The following is a 19,811-nucleotide window of genomic DNA, read 5'->3' as shown; positions in this document are numbered from 1 at the left end:
CCCAGAAATGTTGTTAGGATAAAATGAGACATTTGTAAAGTGCTTGGCAAACCTTAAAATGCTAGCTATTATAAAACAGGAGCTGTGAAGGATTGGCTAGAGATAGTGGAGGAGAAGCAGCAGAAATCTCCTATGGAAAATTAATAATAATAACTGGCATTTATATAATGCTTTAGAAAGAAAACAAGTTCTTTATATCCATTATCTCATTTGAGTCTCAAAGCAGCCGTTGGAGGAGGGTTCACTTACCATCACTTTACAGATGAGAAAACCAAGGAATTAGGGTTCAAGAGACTTGCCCATGGTCACACAGCTAATAAATATGAGGTGGGACTTGAAACCAGGTCTTTCTTATTGCAAGTCCAACATTCTACCCTCTACACCACACAGCCATCTGTTAAGGAATGGGGTGGGAGAACCACTGGACTAAAAGCACAGGAGTAGACTTGATTACCTTGTCTGACGGGCCCTTCCAGGCTAGAGAGTCTCAGTCAGCTTTGCTGCATTACTCACATTTTCTCCTTGTTAATGAGAGAAATGAGAATCAGAGCTTTCAGATACATCCTTTAAGTTCATGGCTAACTTTGAAATAGCAAGGTCTCTCAGGTACACTGGAGACCCAAGTGTGGTGGGGTGGGTTTGTTTCCCCGACAATTGCTGAAACCCGGCTTTCAAACACCACAGCACAATTCAGTGCCCTTGCAGTCCTGCAGGAAGTCATTATCTGCCAGCTCTCTGTCCCTCTTCCCCCACCAATTCCCCCTCCTCCCCTCAACTCCCTTCTCTCCAGCCTTTTAAAGCAGGGCTGCTCTCTTCCGCAGCAATCTGTGCAGCAACGCTTACTGGTGAGACTTCCCTCCCCTTTATGGTTGTCAAATTGATTTCAGTACTGCCATACCTATGGTTCCCAATGAAACTTAATTAAAAATACCATTTAATCACAAAATAACAATGGCAAACTGCATCAACTGCATTACCACTCCATCCCATTTTAATCCATATTGCTTCTCTCCAGCTGAATCTGTTTGGATGAGAATTGCCTTTTCAAATCAGAATACCCTTGTCTTCCCCTCCCTTGCCTCAGAGATCTCCCATATAAACAGTATTTAGAGTGGCACTGAGCCAAATGTATGCAGTTTGCCCACTGGTAAATCAGCCTTAACCAGGGGAAGGGGAGAGAACAATGCTGCATTCAAAACCCATCTTCCCTTGAAACTCACCAAAAAGAAAACAAAGCAAAACACCCTCCTCAATCCCTACTGAACATAGGGTATCTATTAAACAGGGCCTCCAGAATGGTATGCCCTTCCCAGTATAGCAGGATTCTATTAGGGATGGAGAGTATCCTTCTCTGGGTTTTAAAAGCCCATTCCTCAAGCTGAGTCGCAGGCTATGGTGGGCTGGACCATCACCCCTTTACCACCAGGGAAACTCCTGGTACAGCAGGTGATTATAGTACATTGGGATATACTAGCATGGTAAAAAGAGCACCTGATTCTGAGCCAGGGCTTTGATTCAAATTCTGGCACTGCTGTTTACTGTCTGTGTGACCTTGGGCAAATCACTTAATCCTATCTGGGCTTCAGCTCTCTCATCTGCAAAATGAGAAGGGGTTCAGACTAGATGATTTCTAAGGTCTCTTTCAGTTTTAAATCCTGTGATCCTATATGACTGTCATCCCTTCCACCCCTAAATTCTATGATCCAAAGAAAGCTAAAGTTGATTGGATGCTGCTCAGGACCAGAGACATTTTGGCTTTACTAAGTGCCTCAGATTAGGCTAGGACATAGCAGATACCTGTGTAGTATGATGAAAGGTGTCCACCTGCCCCCAAATATCCTCTATCATTCTTTACCGGTCTGCCACGGATGTTCGGAATTTTATTGTTCATTCCTTTCAGAACTGTCTTCTTTCTTTGATCTTTTAAGCATGTAAATAACACCTGGGCAGCATGGCAGCACTAGGGGCCTGGAAAGGCCATTTAAAGATGGAAACGTAATAGAAAAGTATGCATGTGCACTCACATGCATGCAGCAGGGGTGGGGGTGGGGTGGGGTGCAGCCCCTCCTAGACTTTCATTTAAATACTAGGTTTTTTGAAAGGTCTGTGGTTAAACAAATTGGGGTACATAAAATCATAGATTCAGAGCTGGAAAGGGCATTAGATGTAATTTAACCCAATTCCCTCATTTTACACACGAGGAAATCAAAGCCAAGAAAGGTTAGGTTACTTGCCCAAGGTCACAAAGCTAGTATGTGTCAGAGGCAGGTATGAAGCCAAGTCTTCCACTGTAAGTTCCATGCCATATTGCCTCTCATGAACTCAAAGGAATATTATTTTTATATAAGAAGTTATGATGACTATGAAGAATTTAGATGCATGGGAGGACTTCTATAAACTGATGCAGGATGAAGTAAACAGGACTAGGAACATGATATATACAGTAACTACAATAATTTAAATGGAAAGAATAACATGAAAGTGTTGTGTAATTGTAATGACCAAGCTTGAATAGATGAGATATAGAAGCACTTTCTTCTTTTAAATAGAGAGGACAGGACTACAGGTATAGAATGTTTCATGTGATGTCAGATGGGGACAATGCGTTAGTTTTGTTGAATTTCTTTTTCTTCGTTTTTAGTCTTTGTTATAAGTGAAGTTTGCTTAGGTCACTTAATCCAACCTCCTCATTTTATAGATGAGGAAAACGAAACCCAGGGAGGATAACTGACTTGAACAGGGTCACACAGTCAATAAATGCATGAGGCAGGATCCAAAGCCATCTGGTGATCCATACACTACATCACATGGCCTTGTCCCTTTACTGCCCCCAGAGGCTGGGATAAACATGTGGACTAGAGGAAAATATATCAAGAGGAGGAGGGGAGGTACAAGAAGAAATGGGGTGTACAGACTGAAGCAGGCAAAGAGGGTACCTGGCTCAAGAATCACACTATGGACAGGGAGACACAAGGATCTCTGCTCCACTGCTGACCTGCTGAGTGCTAAGCATGGATTATTGTGACCCCTGTTGGATCTTTGGAAGTCTGACCCAGGATAGTGCTTAGGCTTTGCCTCGATTAAACAGTCAGGGTGAAACACAGGTTTCTTTTAAGGAGGGAAGTATGGGAATGACAATAGTCAGAGCTGAGTAAATGGAGTGCTGTAACAATTCTATACAGTTTTAGCCACCAATACTTGACTCTCATGCATCCTTTGAATTCCAGATAAAAATCTGCCTCTCCAGAAAGTATTCTTGGATTAACCCTACTCCATTGTCCTCTCGTTAATTCTGTATTTTATCTTTCATGGATGTAGTTTATGCTAGGATCACAGACAGTTGCTTTTAAGGATTCTAAGGTCATTTTCATGTCTGTATTATATCTTCTGTAACCAGATTCTAAGCTTCCTAAAAGCAGGAATCGTGTCTTCTCCTTTAGACTGGTAAAACCCAGAAGATGGGGATTATATCTGTTATCATTAGACTGGATATATGAGAAGGAAAACATGTTCTATCAGACTGAGAGGTTCCCTAGGACAGGTGCCATGTATCCCCCAAGAGATTATGAGAGTTTCTCAAAGGCAGGAACTTTCTCTTCCCTTTGTATCTGATACAGATGGGGCCCATTGGGGATGCTCAGTCCATAGCCCTGTACAAAGACTGTCATGGTACATTGTCTCATCCTAGGAATTTGTTTCTACCTCACCATAACTAATACCCAGGTCCTCCTGACTCCTGCTCTGGTGCTCTATCCACTGCACCACCACCACTTGACACTCACTAGCTGTGCGACCTTGGGCAAGTCACTTAACCCCAACTGCTTCATCCTGGGTCATCTCCAGTCATCCTGATGAATATCTGGTCATTGGATTCAGATGGCTCTGGAGGAGAAGTGAGGCTGGTGACCTGCACAGCCCTCCCTCACTCAAAACAAAGTCAAGTGCAAGTCATGTCATTATTTCTCTGATGGTATGGTCATCTGCAGCAAGGAAGGACAAATACATACAACAACCCAGACCTTTCTAGAAGCACAACCTACTCATCTGGTACATGGCCTGGTCTTCAACTTCCTTCCTCTTCATCCTGTGCCCTTACTACAAAGGACTTACAGGAAATAATAACTCTCTAAACTAAGCAGAATTAGAAAGAACAGTCTTTCTGAGGCCTTTCCCTGTTTATCAGATTAAAAAATGATTTGATTTATTTTTCCTTTTACCTCTCTTGCAGGGGCCTTAGTAACGAAGGAGGCCAAGGAGAAAATAGATAGTAAACAGTAAAAATAAACATGCACATGGGCTTCCTGTACACTTTAGAGGGGCAAGTTCTACATGTAATGAGAGTTCCCTTTACTCCAAGTCAACTCCAAGTTCAAGAAATATTTATAAGCACCTACTGAGTGGCAGGTATCATGCTGGGTTCTGGGGAAAGAAAGACAAAAACAAAAACAAAAATAGTACCTGCTTTCAATGAGGTTACATTCAATGTGTATTTGGGACATGTATGTACAAAGTAACGAAATAATTCCAAGAAATGGAAAACACTAATGGCAGAGAGGAGGAGTTAAAGGGAAGGCTTCATTGCACTGCAAAGGGATTCGAAGATGCAGAGGTGAGGATGGAGAGCATTTCAGACATGGATGACAGCCTGTGAGAAGGCAAGGATAGAATGTGTATACAGAGAACTGAAAATACACACACACACACACACACATACACACACACACACGCATATTCCAGTGTAACTAGAAAGGAGAATACATTCAGGGGAGTAACATAAAATAATACAAGAAATCCAGACTGTGGAAAACTTTAAATACCAAAATAATTTTGTATTTTATCTGTTAAGAGATCAAAGGGAAATGCTGAAGGTTTTTGACTCCTGGTCCCTCTTTCAGCTTCTCTTCAGATTAGTCCCACCCAAGCCCATGTCAGTAGAAAGGTTAGAAGCAGGAATGGAATGTGTTAAGTTTTGCTACAAGTAGGGCCTCTGTCCTCTGCAGTGCCCTACAGCTTTTTGTGATTAAGCATCTTATATAGGTGCCGAAGAAGAGCTAGCCTGGGCCCAGGGAGGGAAGTGCCCAGGATTCATCCCTAGACAAGAAGACCACAACACAGACTCTGTTCAGAACTCTTATATTTGGGGGGGGGGGCATTCCTTGGCTGTTACAAGGTAGATGGTTTCATAATCCAATGACTAGGAGGTCAATTGGGATCTTTGATCTTCCCACTGGTGTCCTTGCCTGAGCCCATGGCAGAGTCCAGATTCCATAGCTAAAGTTTTCCTTTGTTAAAAGGTATTTCTTCTGAAATAAATGAGGTTTCAACCTAAACGACAGTGTTCATCCCTAAGGCTTTGTTTTCAGGAGTTGACCCTGGAGTTCCAAAATTATGTTGCTAAGATGAAATGGCAACGGCATCTCAGGATCATCATCTTCCCAATATGGCCAGCATATTGGTCTCTGGTCCTCGGGTAAATTTTGGGCGACTCGGGATTGGCACCTAGAAAGGTAAGAACAGGTCATTATTTACCCATGGAAAACAATTCCCTGAAGATTCCAACCCTAAGAGAATGATTAAAATCTGAATGTTCCTAAAATACTAATCAATGAGGAGGAAGAAGATAAAAAATGAAGTAATTGTTCCCTATGCAGGAGGCAAGTTGGTCTGCGATTAGGGAGAATTGTTCACTTACAATGATAGTCCTTCCTTTTCATCATCCAGATTTGTGTTATCTAGAGGAATGTCCCAGAAAGCCAATCAAAAAGAATATTTAGTTGCTCGGTCTTTTTTTTTTTTTATTACAGTGAATTATTTTTTCATTATCTCAACTGTTATTTAAAGTGTGTGATTAAACCATTATCAGATTTAAATGTTTGTGGGATTTCAATGTATTACTAGATTACTGAGAAAGATTAAACTGAATTTACTGCACTAAGGGTCCAAGGATAGATTAAACAATATAACAGATCAGGATTGACTTTGTAGATTCTAGAGATTTGCACATGTATCTTTCTGCCTTGCTCTGAAAAAGGCACTCCAAGGAGAGATCATTTTATAAGGATGTATGCAAATAGAGGTTAATAATCATTTCCACTGATGAATAGGTGGGGAAAACTTCAACAAAATTAAATTAAGAGGCTAGCGAAGAGTTAGTCCCTAGGGAAAACACTTAAATCACAGTTTTTATTAAATGGATTATTCATCAATACTAGAGGACTTAATTATCATATGCAACTAAATTACAGACTTGCAGGAGAAAAGTTGGGACAACATCACTACACCTTGGCAGACTCCTGTCACACAAAGAGAAGATTATTTATAGACAACCTGGGAATATCCAGCAGCTTAGCTGCGGTCGTCTATAAAATGGGGTATGAGGACCATGTTCTATCTATTTCATGGAGTTATAGTGAGAAGTGACTAAGATACTCAGTGGTGAAATGCTGTGAAATACTGAAAACCCTAAGTAAATGCCCAAATATATTACTATACTGTTTTAGGAGGAAGCAAAGTCACAGTGGGAGGAAAGAGTTCATTTATACCTTATGCAAAACTGGGATATTCAGTAGATAGATGACTTAAAGTGAATCAGAGACAGAAATGATCCATTGGCTCATCCTTCCCCATATTCAGTGTAGGCCCAGAAATGTGGATCTTGAGAGTCCATTTGGAAAAGTCTTGTGAAATTCCCCCTCTTCTTTTTCTCTCTCTCTCAATCAATAAGCAAGTGGCCACAATCAACATTATTTGTCTTCTGGCCATGGAGGATGGACTATAAAGAGATCAAAGTACATAACATCCTGGCCCCATTTCGAAGACTGTAGGAGTGGAAAGATGCCTCCTTCTCTGGGGAATTATTAATGGCACGGGGCTCCCACGGGAAAACATACTTCAACTTTACACCTATTTTTGCGGGTGGTTAATTGCCACACCAGCATCTTGTGCACTCCATCCATCGTACATTACAGCACAAGGACAGTATTAACACATAACATTCCAATATATCTTCAGCTCTCCGCATCAGGCCCTGATAATAGCATCTGTTAACATGCACTAAGTACTATTATGTAGCACATCACTTCATAAATAATAAGATTAGCTGACCTCGGGGGCCCTGAGAAGAGTAATGTGTTTAAATGTTCTCATTATTTATTTAAAACAAGAATTAAAGCAACAGAAGCTACTTTTGACAATCCTCTTAGCATAAATATTAAACTGTTTGCATTGATAAGCCACACTGTACAGAAGAACAGGATTTGTTTTGCAGACTGCTCTGTAATAGGTGTTTTAGAAAATGCAGCTTGCTGTCGGAGTTCTGAGAGGTGCTTAGCTGATTGTCTCATCATTGTTCCAAAGACACTTTCTAAATTACATGAAAGGAACATGAGGAAAAATTAATATGCAAGGGAAGCTGCAACTAATTACAACAGAACTCAGCAAGGCTTTCAAATCATGCTTTATTTCTGTCTCAGTACCAAACAGTATGCTCAATTTGCTGGGGAGGGTAGGATATTCCAAATTAAGCATTTCAATCTAAAAGTGGATAAATTAACCGTGTACACATTATTTTGGCTGGCAGATTGAAGAGCTGTGATAGTGAAGATCCACTAAGAATATTATGAAGCTTGTAAAAGTCAATTAAAAATGCATTCTCACTTTGAATTTCAAATGTAAAGTGATGTGGATTTTTTATTTTAAGAACGTATTAGAAGTAGTAAAGTCTGCAATAGAGGTATACTTAGCATCCTTTTTTCCTCCTTATTTCGTTTTCCACATTGTCTTCCATTGCATTTGGCTTTGTATTTGAGGGTTGGTATTTGGCATTTACATTTTGGGCATCTGGGGATTTCTGCCCCTGAAAATAAAACTCCTGACTTGGAGACAAAGCTTGCTGGGCAAAATAACTTCCATGGTTTCTCCTACTGTTCTTCCCAGAGAAGGGAAATGGCTCCAAAGGAGTAGCTGTTGGTTCACTGTGACTTAGACTGTCAAAAAGCCCGTCTTTTGCTCTCTTTGGCAGTCCTAGAATGGGTCATTTATCCCATTTGTTTTAATCAACCAGGAGTGGGACCTCTTCTTTCATTTTGTTTTGGAAGTATCACAGCTCTGAACCTTCAGACCTCACTCATGAGTTCTTCTCTTAATGGCTAAGAAATGACCACTAATTTTCTTGATATGATTAGACTCTATAGAGCATTCCATGTTTGGTGTGCTATATTTGCTTGTAACAAATGGGCCTCCAAGGTGCCCATTGACAGCCACCCCTAACTCAAATAATACTGTCTGATTCAACACCATACCTGACTATGGAACAGAGAGGAACAGAGGGGGTGTGATAAGAATTAGCTTTTGATCATTCTGGCAGGGTTACAGAGAAGCAGGGACATTCACTTATTGCTGGTTGGAACTGCAAACTGGGAGACATTTTTGGAGCTCAATCTGGCAGTACGCAGTAAAATTTACAAATTTTACCCAATAATCACCCAATAATTCTATTCTTGGGAATATATTCTCAAAATGTTATTTAGAAAAAAACCAAAAAAGAGTTGTCTGTTTAAAGATTTTCACAGCAGCATTATCTGTAATTACAAAAAACCCTCAAAACTGCAATCAACTTAAATGTGCAATAATAAGGAAATAGCTAAATAAATTGTGGTACATAAAAGTCAAGCAATACCAGACTGTAATTAAAACTTAGAAGGATAAGAAACATAAAAAAAATCTGGAAAGAAGAGACAAAGGTCTGGTGAATGTTGGTCTTGCTTCATGGCACTTGGCTCCTTTCCCTTCTCTTTTGTTTCCTTACCAAGCAAAATGCCTGCTCCCCACCCCCACCCCCAAAGAGCCATAGCAGTGAAAATAACAATAATGATACTGGAAACTCAACATAGTGCTTTGATATTAAAGGAATACTTTCCACAAAACAATCCTGTAAGGCAAGAACTGAAAGTATTATTATCCTCATTTCACAGATTGAGGCTCACAATGCTCATCCAGGATCACAAAACTAATGAGTGTCAGGGTCTGGGACATCCCGAGGGGTCTGGATAGTGTGTGTTCAGAGAGGAAATGAAAGTAAACACAAAACTTTCCTCTCTAGTTTGGGCAAATTTCCCGACTGGCTACATGGTGTATGTTTAGGTGGTTAGCTGAGTTTCCACATTGATCTTTGGATAAAAATAAATAATTTGTGATGTTGAGAGCTAAAAGACCCCTCTAAAGAAGCTGTTTCAAACTCCCTTCATCCAGGCCAGTGGGTAATTCTTTCATAGCTAATTCCTGTTGTCCTTCTCCCAGTTCAACAAGCATTTATTAAATGCTCATTATAATGTAAGGCATTGAAGCACTAGAAAAAGATAGAAAAACAAAGGGGGTGAGAGGAGGAACTGGGTTCTGTCCTCAAGAAGCTTATAGTTTACTTGAAAAAAAAAGTACTGGATTGCAAGTCAGATGATTTAAGTTCAAATTCAGATTCTCCCCTTAGCACCTGTATGCCTCTGGAAAAGTTATCTAACTTCTCCTGTCCTCAATCTCCCAATCTGTGAAATGAAGGGGTCATTCTCAGAGGCTAAGAACCTTCTTAGTTTTAACTAAGCATGATCTTATTTCCCCATTTGAAATATGGTCCCTCTGAGTCACATTATCATTTCATTCTAAGTTATTGCATATCATCACTCCTGAAAAGCAACTTAAGCCTTTCTCAAGATGGTGAGTGACCATGGATTATTTGCTCAGGTCTCACTGACCTTTTCCTGGAGTAATTGGCAAGACTCCTATGAAATGAAATATGATAATGATAGTGAAGAAGATAGCTCATATTTTATTACATTTTAATAATAATAGCTACCATTTCGAGTATGTTTTAAAGTATTTTTCTATACTTTTATGATTCTCCATAAGGATAGTTTCTCTCTTTTTCCTAAGGCAAGCTGAAATTCAAGACTCTCTGGAAAATTTCAATTCTAGCTTAGGTCTTAAAAAAGTATTTCATGTTCTGTAGTCCACTAGTGAGAGGCTGTGCCAGTTGCATGTTAGTCAGGTGAACCCAGTGTGCATAGTGATTTGTTTTGGTTTGGTCTTTTGTGCATAGTGTTAATGTCCCCATTTTGCAGATAAGGAAACAGTATCAGTGAGGCTAAGCGTTTTACTTTAAGATTACATCCTTGGCAAGAGAAGCGGCTCAAAATACATTAAGCCAGCTTGTGGAAAGAGAAAGCAGTATTGGCCTCCATCTTCAGACCTTCATCTCTCTCCATTCCACAACATAAAAATATCTGGATATTAGCCACACAGCAAAAGCTTTGCTTAATCCATCCCCCCAAGCCCCTTAATTACTAAATGAATAGTCCTCCCCTAATGCCTTAGTGACATAACTCTAAACCACCAAAAGGCCTCTCCTAACCTGGCTGCCAGAGAGTTTGCCCAGAGTCCCTCCCCAAGCAGGTATAACTCCCAGGTCCTGACCTTCCTCTCTGCCGCCAGCTGATTTCCCTCAGGGTTGCACTTACATTTGGATGATCAGGGTTTCAGCTACATTAGTGGACGCTGGTCATGATGCTAAAATTAACCACTTTAGCTAAAGTGTGTGTTAATTATGGGTATGGAAGCAGTCAATAAAAGGTTAATGCAAGAGTCAAAGGATAAATTTCTTTCTCTATTGCATCACTCCACAGACTAAATGACTAACATTATGCCTTGTGTTTTTAATCAATAGGTTTTACAGTAATGTGTGAGACATTGATTTAAAAAACACACACACACAGTATTTTCTGCCCCTGAATTTTGCAACCAATAAGGAACCAGTAATAATGGCTTAATGACATTTATTGAAATGACAAGAAAACAGGTTTATGTGAAATGCTGACTGATTCAAGAACATGATTGCACACATGCTAAAAAACAAACCCAACCCAACCCAACCCATGTCCTTAACTGAGAGGTACTGCTCAGAAGTCAACAGAATAAGGTTAAAAGAATGAAGGTATCCAGTGATGTGCTGGTAAATATTTTAACAACAGGCTCTCCAGGTCTTTTAAGTTGAATGAATCTACATTATTAACATTTCCCCCATCACTTTCTTAAGTCTAGACAGCCCAAAAATTACTAAATCAAGCCCTGATTTATAGCATTTACCTATTTGCAAAGTGTAAATACTCATGCTGAAAATTTAGTCATCAGGTGATTTGGTTGGAGCTGCGAAGGTATTCCATAAAATATTGGGAGAAGTTGGCCATCATTGTAATAGGGAATCTCACTTTTGAATAGTGATTAAACTTCTTCAAAGCACATTGAAACCTATCTTGTTCCAACAGCAAACATTTATTAAGTGCTTACTGTGTGCAAAGCACTAAGCAGTCATTGGGGGAGATCAGAAACTTTAGGTAAGACTAGATAACTTCTAAGGCCTCATTCAGCTCTAAATCCAAGACCTTCTGAGCCTGCCCTAATGCAGATTATGATCTAGTACATTTGATCCTCACCTACACTGTGAAGAGGTAGAGAAAGTATAATTATCCATTATACTGGATTATGGTAGAGCAATGTTAAAGGATTTGTCAAAGATTATATAAAGTGATATGAAAGAGACAGGACTGGTGCTTCTCTTTCAGGGCTGGTTTGTGATAAATACTACATAAAAGCAACTGAGTGAGCCAATCAATCAACGATTCTAGACCCCCTGCTCATGCCCAGTGCTGTAGAGGCAATCTGGTAAATGGAGGAAGAATTCATTGACCATGTATACAATGCAGGGAGCTCCATGTATACCATGTATACAATGCAGGGAGTTCCAGGTTCAGAGTTACAGGACTTTGGTCCAAATCTTGGCACTATCATTTACTGCTTTTGTGACCTTGGTCAAGTCATTTGACTTCTCTGGGCCTTAGTTTTACTCATCTCTAAAATAGGGGAAATTGATATAGAGCAGTGGTATCATACTCAAATAGAAATGGATCCCTGAAGGCTGAATATTGGTGCAGCTAGATGGTGCCATAGAGCACAGAGCACTGGGCTTGGGATCAGGAAGACTCATCTTGAGTTCAAATCTGACCTCAGACACTTACCTGTATGACCCTGGGTCACACTTAATCTTGTTTGCCTCAGTTTCCTAATCTGTTAAATGAGCTAGAGAAGGAAATAAACTACTCCAGTATATTTGCCAAAAAAAAAACAAAACCCACTTGGGTCACAGAGAGACAAGACTGAACAACAACTTGAATTTTTATTTATTTTGGTAAGCCTTTCCCAATTCCATTTCAATTTGGATTAGGTTGTACCCTGCAAGTTTTGACACCTCTGATCTAGATAACTTCTTAGGTCCTTTCTAGTTCTTAACTTGTGAACTCGTGGTCCCAAAAGACACCTCAATAATCTTACAGTCCAACAGGATGGGGGTGGGGACACACATCTAATTTTAACAAACATTTATGAATTATCTATTATGGGAAAGACATTAAGATACATGCTAGGGATTCATAGATAAAATAAAAGTAACACATTCTTTGCCTTCAAGGATCTTATGGCATGATTTACTAAACACACAATACATAGAGAGATAAGGCATAAAATGCTACTAATAAGATAGAAGTTGGCATTTGGAGTGCAGTCTGTGACTCAGAACAGTTATTTTTTTTCTTCACTCACTGAGCCCACCACCTCGCCCTCATTAACACCACACCCTGACTCAATGAGTCAATCATGTGAGGTTCTTGACCCACAATATTTTTGCGCTTTACCTTATTGCTATTTACACATGATGACAGGCAAGTTATGAAACGAGCTATGCTTTTTTGAGGGTCTCCTCAGTCGCAATTTTGGTCCTTTTTTTCCACGGTCCTCCCCTCAATGGCATTCAATATACCACTGGATCAGACGCTGGACTTGGAGTCAGGGACACTTAGATTTAAATCTTGCCTCTGGACACTTGGAAGTGGGGTGACCCCAAAGTCCCTTAATTTCTCTGAGCTTCTCTGTTCTGATCTGATATTTCATCTCATTTGAACTTGAGAGATCCCTTTGAGTTGTAAATCAATCTTGAATCTTGAAATCTCAGACCTGAAAAAGTCCATGCAGGACATCTAGTCCAACCCAAAATAAAGCAGGAATCCTCTTGACAAGATCATACACTACCTAGAAATGTGCTTTAAAAAAAATTTTTGTCTTAAAGAAAAATCGTTGATTTTTTACATACTTCTGGCTAGTCTTCTCAGCTACACTGTAAACTTGAGGGCAGGGATTAGCATTTCACACTTTGGATTGTCCCATAGCATCAAGCAAAGCGATCTGAACATATTAAACAATCAGCGAATATCTATTATTGTTCTTCTTTTGTGGGAGGAGTTAAGGGAAGCCCTTAATTTGTCAATGATTGATTGAAACTATCTTCATTGCACCCTGGCAAAAAACCATTTAGGTTTGGGAAGCCCTACTAATCATTAGCTGACAAACATGATAAAAACACAGTAAGGAAACTGACTCTCCCATCATTCTTCAGTCTTGCAAGGACACTTTCAATAGTCAATGGGGCAAAAAACCAAACCAAAACAAAGCCCAAACCAATAGCTCATAATTCTACCTGACACTTCCCTAAACAGATAATTCTTCATGTTCTGCCTGGAGCAAGGGTTTTTAATGCGTGCGTGCGTGTGTGTGTGTGTGTGTGTGTGTGTGTGTGAGAGAGAGAGAGAGAGAGAGAGAGAGAGAGAGAGGGAGAGGGAGAGAGACAGAGACAGAGACAGAGACAGAGACCCCATAGGCAGTTTGGTGATGCCTATGGACCCTTTCTCAGAATGATGTTTTTAAGTGCACAAAATAAAATACATGGGATTACAAAGAAAGCCAATTGGATGGAAATAAAGATATACCTTTTTTTTTCTGGTCTAAGTTCACAGGCTCTCTAAAATCTATGCATAGACCTTTACTGGTCTTAACTTCAGATCAAGAACTCCTATTTTAGATTGAATTTTTTTCCCTAATCAATTGATGAATCAATCAATAAGCTTTATGTGCCAGATACCATACTAAGCTCTGGGATACCAAGACAGGTAAAAATAGTTCCCACCTTTGAGGAACTTCCATTCTAATGGAGAAGACAGTATGAAACTAATGAGCTACATACAGGATACGTACAGAGTAGACAGAAGGCAGTCTGAGAGGGGAAAGAAGAAGCATCTGGAAGTCCAGTAAAGACCTCCTGAAGTAGGTGTGATTTGAGCTGCGTCTTGAAGAAAGCCAGAAAAACAAAGAGGTCAAAGTGAGAGGGTAGGGTACCCCAGCCATGGGGACAGCCAGGGCAAAGACACAGAGACTGGGGATGGAGCATTGTGTTTGAGGAATAGCAAGGAGATCAGTGTATCTGGAATACAAAGCTTGTGGAAGTAATTGTGAGCCACTGGAGCTCATGGAGCAGGGCAGTGACATGGTAAGAGCTACATCTTAGAAAAATCACCTTGGGAGCCAAATGGTGGATGGATTAGAATGGGGAGATAATTGAAACATGGACCTGATTATAAATAGCCCAGGTGAGAGGTGATGGGGGGTCTAAACTGGAGCTGTGGCTATGTGAATAGAGATATTAGAGATATCAGGATGGTAAAAATCACAAGATTTCATATGTGGGAAATAGTGAGGAGTCAAAGATGTTAGGTTTGGGGCCTGAGTGACTAGAAGGATTGTAGCACCTTTGACAGCAATGGAGAAGTTTGGAAGAGGGGAAGGTTTTGAGAAAAGGTAATGAGTTCTGTTTTGGACATGTTGAGCTTGAGATGTCTACAGTATATTTAATTCTATATGTTCGAAAGTCAGTGAAAGGTGTAGGACTGAACTTCAGGAGAGAAACTGAAGAATCCTTTGTATAGAGATGATAACTAATGGGAGCCAATGAGATCACCAAGTGAGAAACTATGGAGGGAGAAGAGAAGAATGCCCATGACAGAGCCTTAGAGGACGCACAAAATTAGTGGACATGACATAGAGGAGGACCCAGAAAAGGAGGGACACACAAGATTAGTAAGCATGACACAGAAGAAAAATTAATAGACTGTGGATAAGTTTGACACAAAACTAGGAGACAACGATGTCATGACAACCTAAAAAGGAGAGACATCTAGAGGAACAGGTGATCAATACTGTCAAATGGTACAGAGGGGTCAAGAAGAATGAGGCCTAAGAAAAGCCATTAGATTTGGCAACTAAAAGATCATTGGTAACATTGAAGAATGATGAGGCTAGAAGCCAGAATGCAAAGGGTTTAAAAAGAGAGTGAGAAAAAATGAAGGAAAGGTACCAATTACAGATGCACTTATCTGAGAAGAGGAGAGGATGATATCTAGTGAGGATACTGGGATCAAATGAGGACTCTTAAAGATGATGGAAACATATGTGTGTCTGCAAGTACCAAGGAAGGTGCCAGTAGATAGGGCAAGATGGAAGATAAGAGAGTGAAGATGAACCTGCTAAAGAAATAGGGAGAGGGGAGGATCAAAGTACATGAAAAGGAATTGAATTTGGCAAACAGAAAGGACACCTCTCCATCAAGACCACAGTGAAGGAAGGGAGAGTGGGAGAAGATTTCCGAATGCTGTGAGATGAGGAGAAGTGGAGAAGAGGAAGCTTTGTACAAATAGTCTTGATTTTTAAGAAGGTGGAGGGAAGAAATACTCCTTCTTTGATCAAAACTTACCTCATCTATATCATATATTCTTTAAGGCCCTGCTTTCTGTTGGATGACAAAGGGTAGTAATGGGCTATTAATCATACAGGTTAATCCCAGTTAGCATTAGGTAATTAATAAATTACTGTTTCTGCACCATCACCACCCCTCCTTATCCCCACCCTGCCAATATAACAGCAGCTTAACCTAGTTAAAAATGAAAATTTTTTTCTTAAGAAGTTTCTTAAGGAATGACAAATGACTTCCCAGATTTCACATAATAAAGCAGATGGTGATGGGGTAGAAAGAGTACTAGATTTGGGGTCATAATTAGAGTTGGGAGATATTTTAAAGGTCATTGAGTTGAATCCCTCATTTTACCAATGGGGAAACTGAGGCAGAGAGGTTAAGTGACTTTTCCAGGATCACACCGCTAGTAAGGGTCTGAGGTGAGATTCAAACCTATGTCCTCCTAATTCTAATACCAGCACTCTATCGTTTTTACCACATTACCCAGGTTTGAATCTGGTGTTGCTTTTTGGAGCAATGCATGCTCTCTCTCTAGGTCTTAGCTTCTTCACCTGTAAAATGAGGGTCTTGGATTCAATGACCTCTAAGATCCCTTTCAAGTCTAAATCCTGTGATTCTAAGTCATCCTGAACAGGAGAAGTGCCTGCTTCTCCCATCTGAAAGACAGGAGCTTAGCTTGCTACTGAAGCCATTTAATATGTGAAAATGTATGGCCTGCCACTGGGGTTTAAGACCATTGGGTAGATGGCTGAGAACAATTTTATACACAAGTCCATTTGTCGGCTTGTCAGTTACGTAACAATGGTGATGAATGGGCCACTTTGACATCTGAACATTCAGGAGCTGCTGACCTCTGATCTGCAGTCACATGAGAGGGTCACCTGAAACTCGCATGGCTTCTCCCGGGCTATAGGTAACAATATAAAGGTCAAGCAGGCTGGACAATTCTATGCACCATGTCTGGGGCAGCTCAGTTATAAGCTTTAGGGTATGCCGTGTAGGATTCCCCAGCACACAAAGCTGGGGAACTACTGCAGAAATCTGCTCAACAAAAGATATACAATTTCAAAGGAGTCTAAAGTAACTTTCCTTGCAATTGAATAGAATGAGCTCATTATTTTTAAAGAACAACAATGAAAACAAACACTTTGCAGGAAAATATATTCTGCTAGTGACTCTGCAGTTGGAAGGGCATATATATAGGCGTGTGACTTAATGAGTGATATTAATGCGATGCTTTCAACATGGCAGAAGGTCCAATTTGAGGCAATTACTGGAACAAAATCCCCACTGTGTGGTATCAAGCCCTCTTTTCAGCCATGGAATATCTTGCCCCTCTGCTCCTATCAGCCAAGGATCAAAGCATCACTCATTGAGCAGGGATTACTTGCTCTCCAAGAAAGTTAACCCTTTACAAAATTCATGGGGTCCCTACTTCCCAGGACAGTAATATAGTTTAATGGAAAGAAAAGTATATTAAGAGGGTAAGGTTCAAATAACAGGCTCTACCACTTCCTAAGATCATGGGTAAGTTAAATAACCTCTCTGACCCTTATCTAGAAAATGAGTGAGTTAGATCAGATCATAAGGTTCATTCCAACTCCAGATCCAATAAATCGAATTTGTAGAGGGGGGCCCTGAAACTTCAAAAAGATAACCAAACAACCTAAGAACAGATACTCATGGTAACAATGACTTTTATCCCTCCTAGATAACAAGTTTTTGAAGAGAAATCCTACCAAACATCTCTCCCCTTCCTTCTTTCCTTCCTTCTTTTTTCCCTTCCTTCCTGCCACCCAATTTCATTTACTTCTAACACAATAGTAGACTAAGATATAATGTACATGTCAGTGACAATAAGCAAAAGTCAAACTGTTATATCAGCTTCTAAAGCCCATTAGCAGTATCTCCCTCAGAAGAGACCCACATCACGGATGGAACTAATTCGCTGCCCAATCTTCTGTTTGCCACACAACATTATTTCAATTCAATTAAAAAACAAATAACCATACAAACAAAAACACTGAGTGGTTCCTGGGGCAGTTAGGTGGCACAGTGGATAGAGTGCCAAAGATCTGAGTCAGGAAGACTCATTATCTTTCTGAGTTCATAGCTGACCTCAGACACTTACTAGCTGTGTAACCCTGGGCAAGTCACTTAACTCTTTTTGCTCAGTTTTCTCATCTGTAAAGTGAACTGGAGAAGAAAATGGCAAACAATTCCAGTATCTTTGCCAAGAAAACCCAAATGGAGTCATAAAGAATCAGACATGACTAAAAATGACTGAACAAAGTGCTTCTTGTGCACAAAACATTGTGTTAGGGGCTGGGGATAAAAAGGCACAGTTGAAATAGCCCCTGCTCTCTATGAGCTTGCATTCTGTTGGGGAGAGCGATGCAAACACAAATAAGTATATCATAAGGAAAACTGAAGAGGAAGACTTTCCTGGTGCAGATTTCCCTTATTTTTCTAGGAGTTTGCTTGGGAGTGAGAGGATGGAGATCAGGGAAGGCTTCACTGAGGAGGTGGCACCTGAAATGAGCCTTGAAAGAAGAGAGGGGGTTGCTAACATAGCAGCAGCAGCAGCGAATGAGGCCACCAGGGTGAGCAGTGCTGGGGACCCGGGGGTGGTCGTGCAGGTGGCAGCCAGCATGTACGAGCAGCTCAAGGGCGAGTGGAACGGCCAAGAGCCCCAGTCTGAGCAAGTGTGGTGAGGAGCTGGGCCGCCTCAAGCTGGTTTTGCTGGAGTTCAACTTCCTGCCTACTACCGGTACAAAACTGACCCAACAGCAGCTTATCCTGGCCTATGACTTCTTGGAGATTGGTGCCCCATGGAGCATTCTGCGGAAGGACATACCCTCCTTTGAGTGATACATGGCTCAGCTTTAAATGTTATTACTTTGACTACAAGTTGCAGCTCCCCGAGTCGGCCTACATGCACCAGTTTCTGGGCCTCAGTCTACTCTTCTTGCTGTCCCAGAACCTAGTGGCCGAGTCCCACATTGAGCTGAAGCAGCTCCCTGCTAAGGACATCCAGACCAATGTCTACATCAAGCACCCTGTGTCCTTAGAGCAGTACCTGATGGAAGGAAGCTACAATAAGTAGTTCCTGGCCAAGGGAAATATCCCTGCTGAGAGCTACACGTTCTTCATTGACATTTTGCTAGATACGATAAGGGATAAGATTGACGGATGCATTGAGAAGGCCTATGAAAAGATCCTGCTTGCGGGAGCCACGAGAATTTTCTTCACCACCCCCAAGAAGATGACTGAGTACGCCAAGAAGAGAGGGTGAGTCCTGGGCCCCAGCAATTACCACAGCTTCGAGTGCCAGCAGCAGAAGCCTGAGGATACCACCATCCCCTCCACAGAGCTGACAAAGCAAGTCATCAAGTATGCAAGGCAGCTGGAGATGATTGTCTGAGGAGCGGGGTGAGGGGGACAGGGTGAGAGACTTATTTAAAGGGGCAATAATATGGTTCAATAAATGAAGGGACATCACCAAAAAAAAAAAAAAGAAGAGAGGGATTCTGGGATGCAGCAGTGAGGAGGAGGTGTACAGATGTAGGGTAAGGCTTAATTAAATGCATAGAAGCAGAAGATCTAGATCAACTGTCAACACTGGGGAACAGTCGGAAGTCAAGATGAGCTGGAATATGGTTTGTGAAGGCAGCAAGAGTGTTAACTCTTATGAACTACAAATGGAAAAGCAGGTTTGAGGCTCATTGTGGAGGGCCAGAAATGCTGGGTTCAACAGAAGAATCTGTAGAGGGGGGCCCTGAAACTATGAATGGAAAGGCAGGTTGGAGGCTCATTGTGGGGAGCCAGAAATGCTGAGTTCAACAGACTGAAAAGTCAAGGATGGACAATTGACAAGTGGATAAACCTGTGAGACAGACAAGATAAGGCAAGTCTAGCAATGTCACTGTAGGGCAAAACCTGTAGCTATCATGAGAGTCAGACGATGAGAAGGTTGACAAAACAAGAGCTACATTAGGCTTGCAGTATGGGCTTTCAAGCTTGGTTGTTGACTATAGTAATGAATGAATCAGTCACTAGAGGTACCACCACCTACTAGGGCATCCCCTATGCCAACATTTCCCAAGCTCTACTCTGCAGAACCCTCAGGTTC

The 19,811-nt window shown here is 40.9% G+C and overlaps 1 protein-coding gene and 1 pseudogene across 9 annotated transcripts in view; one reads left to right on the top strand and one right to left on the bottom strand.

Moving 5' to 3' along the window:
- Nucleotides 1-5,117: 5,117 nt before the first annotated feature.
- The window catches only part of FTO (FTO alpha-ketoglutarate dependent dioxygenase), a 417,587-nt gene continuing 402,893 nt past the window's right edge, over nucleotides 5,118-19,811 (bottom strand). For 8 of the 9 annotated variants that reach the window (XM_072632230.1, XM_072632231.1, XM_072632236.1 and 5 more), the window contains one exon: nucleotides 5,118-5,499. In XM_072632230.1, the coding sequence (XP_072488331.1) occupies nucleotides 5,346-5,499 (154 nt within the window). In that variant the 3' untranslated portion in view covers nucleotides 5,118-5,345. The remainder of the gene's footprint in view (nucleotides 5,500-19,811) is intronic. The other variant, XR_011972181.1, reaches the window with a different exon arrangement.
- LOC140519331 (26S proteasome non-ATPase regulatory subunit 8 pseudogene) lies at nucleotides 18,011-19,104 on the top strand (annotated as a pseudogene).

Source organism: Notamacropus eugenii, chromosome 1 (genome assembly GCF_028372415.1).
Source record: "Notamacropus eugenii isolate mMacEug1 chromosome 1, mMacEug1.pri_v2, whole genome shotgun sequence".
In the NCBI taxonomy this organism is placed as follows: domain Eukaryota; kingdom Metazoa; phylum Chordata; class Mammalia; order Diprotodontia; family Macropodidae; genus Notamacropus; species Notamacropus eugenii.
The sequence above is the reverse complement of the archived record's forward strand: the minus strand, read 5'-3'. Positions and strand labels throughout refer to the sequence as shown.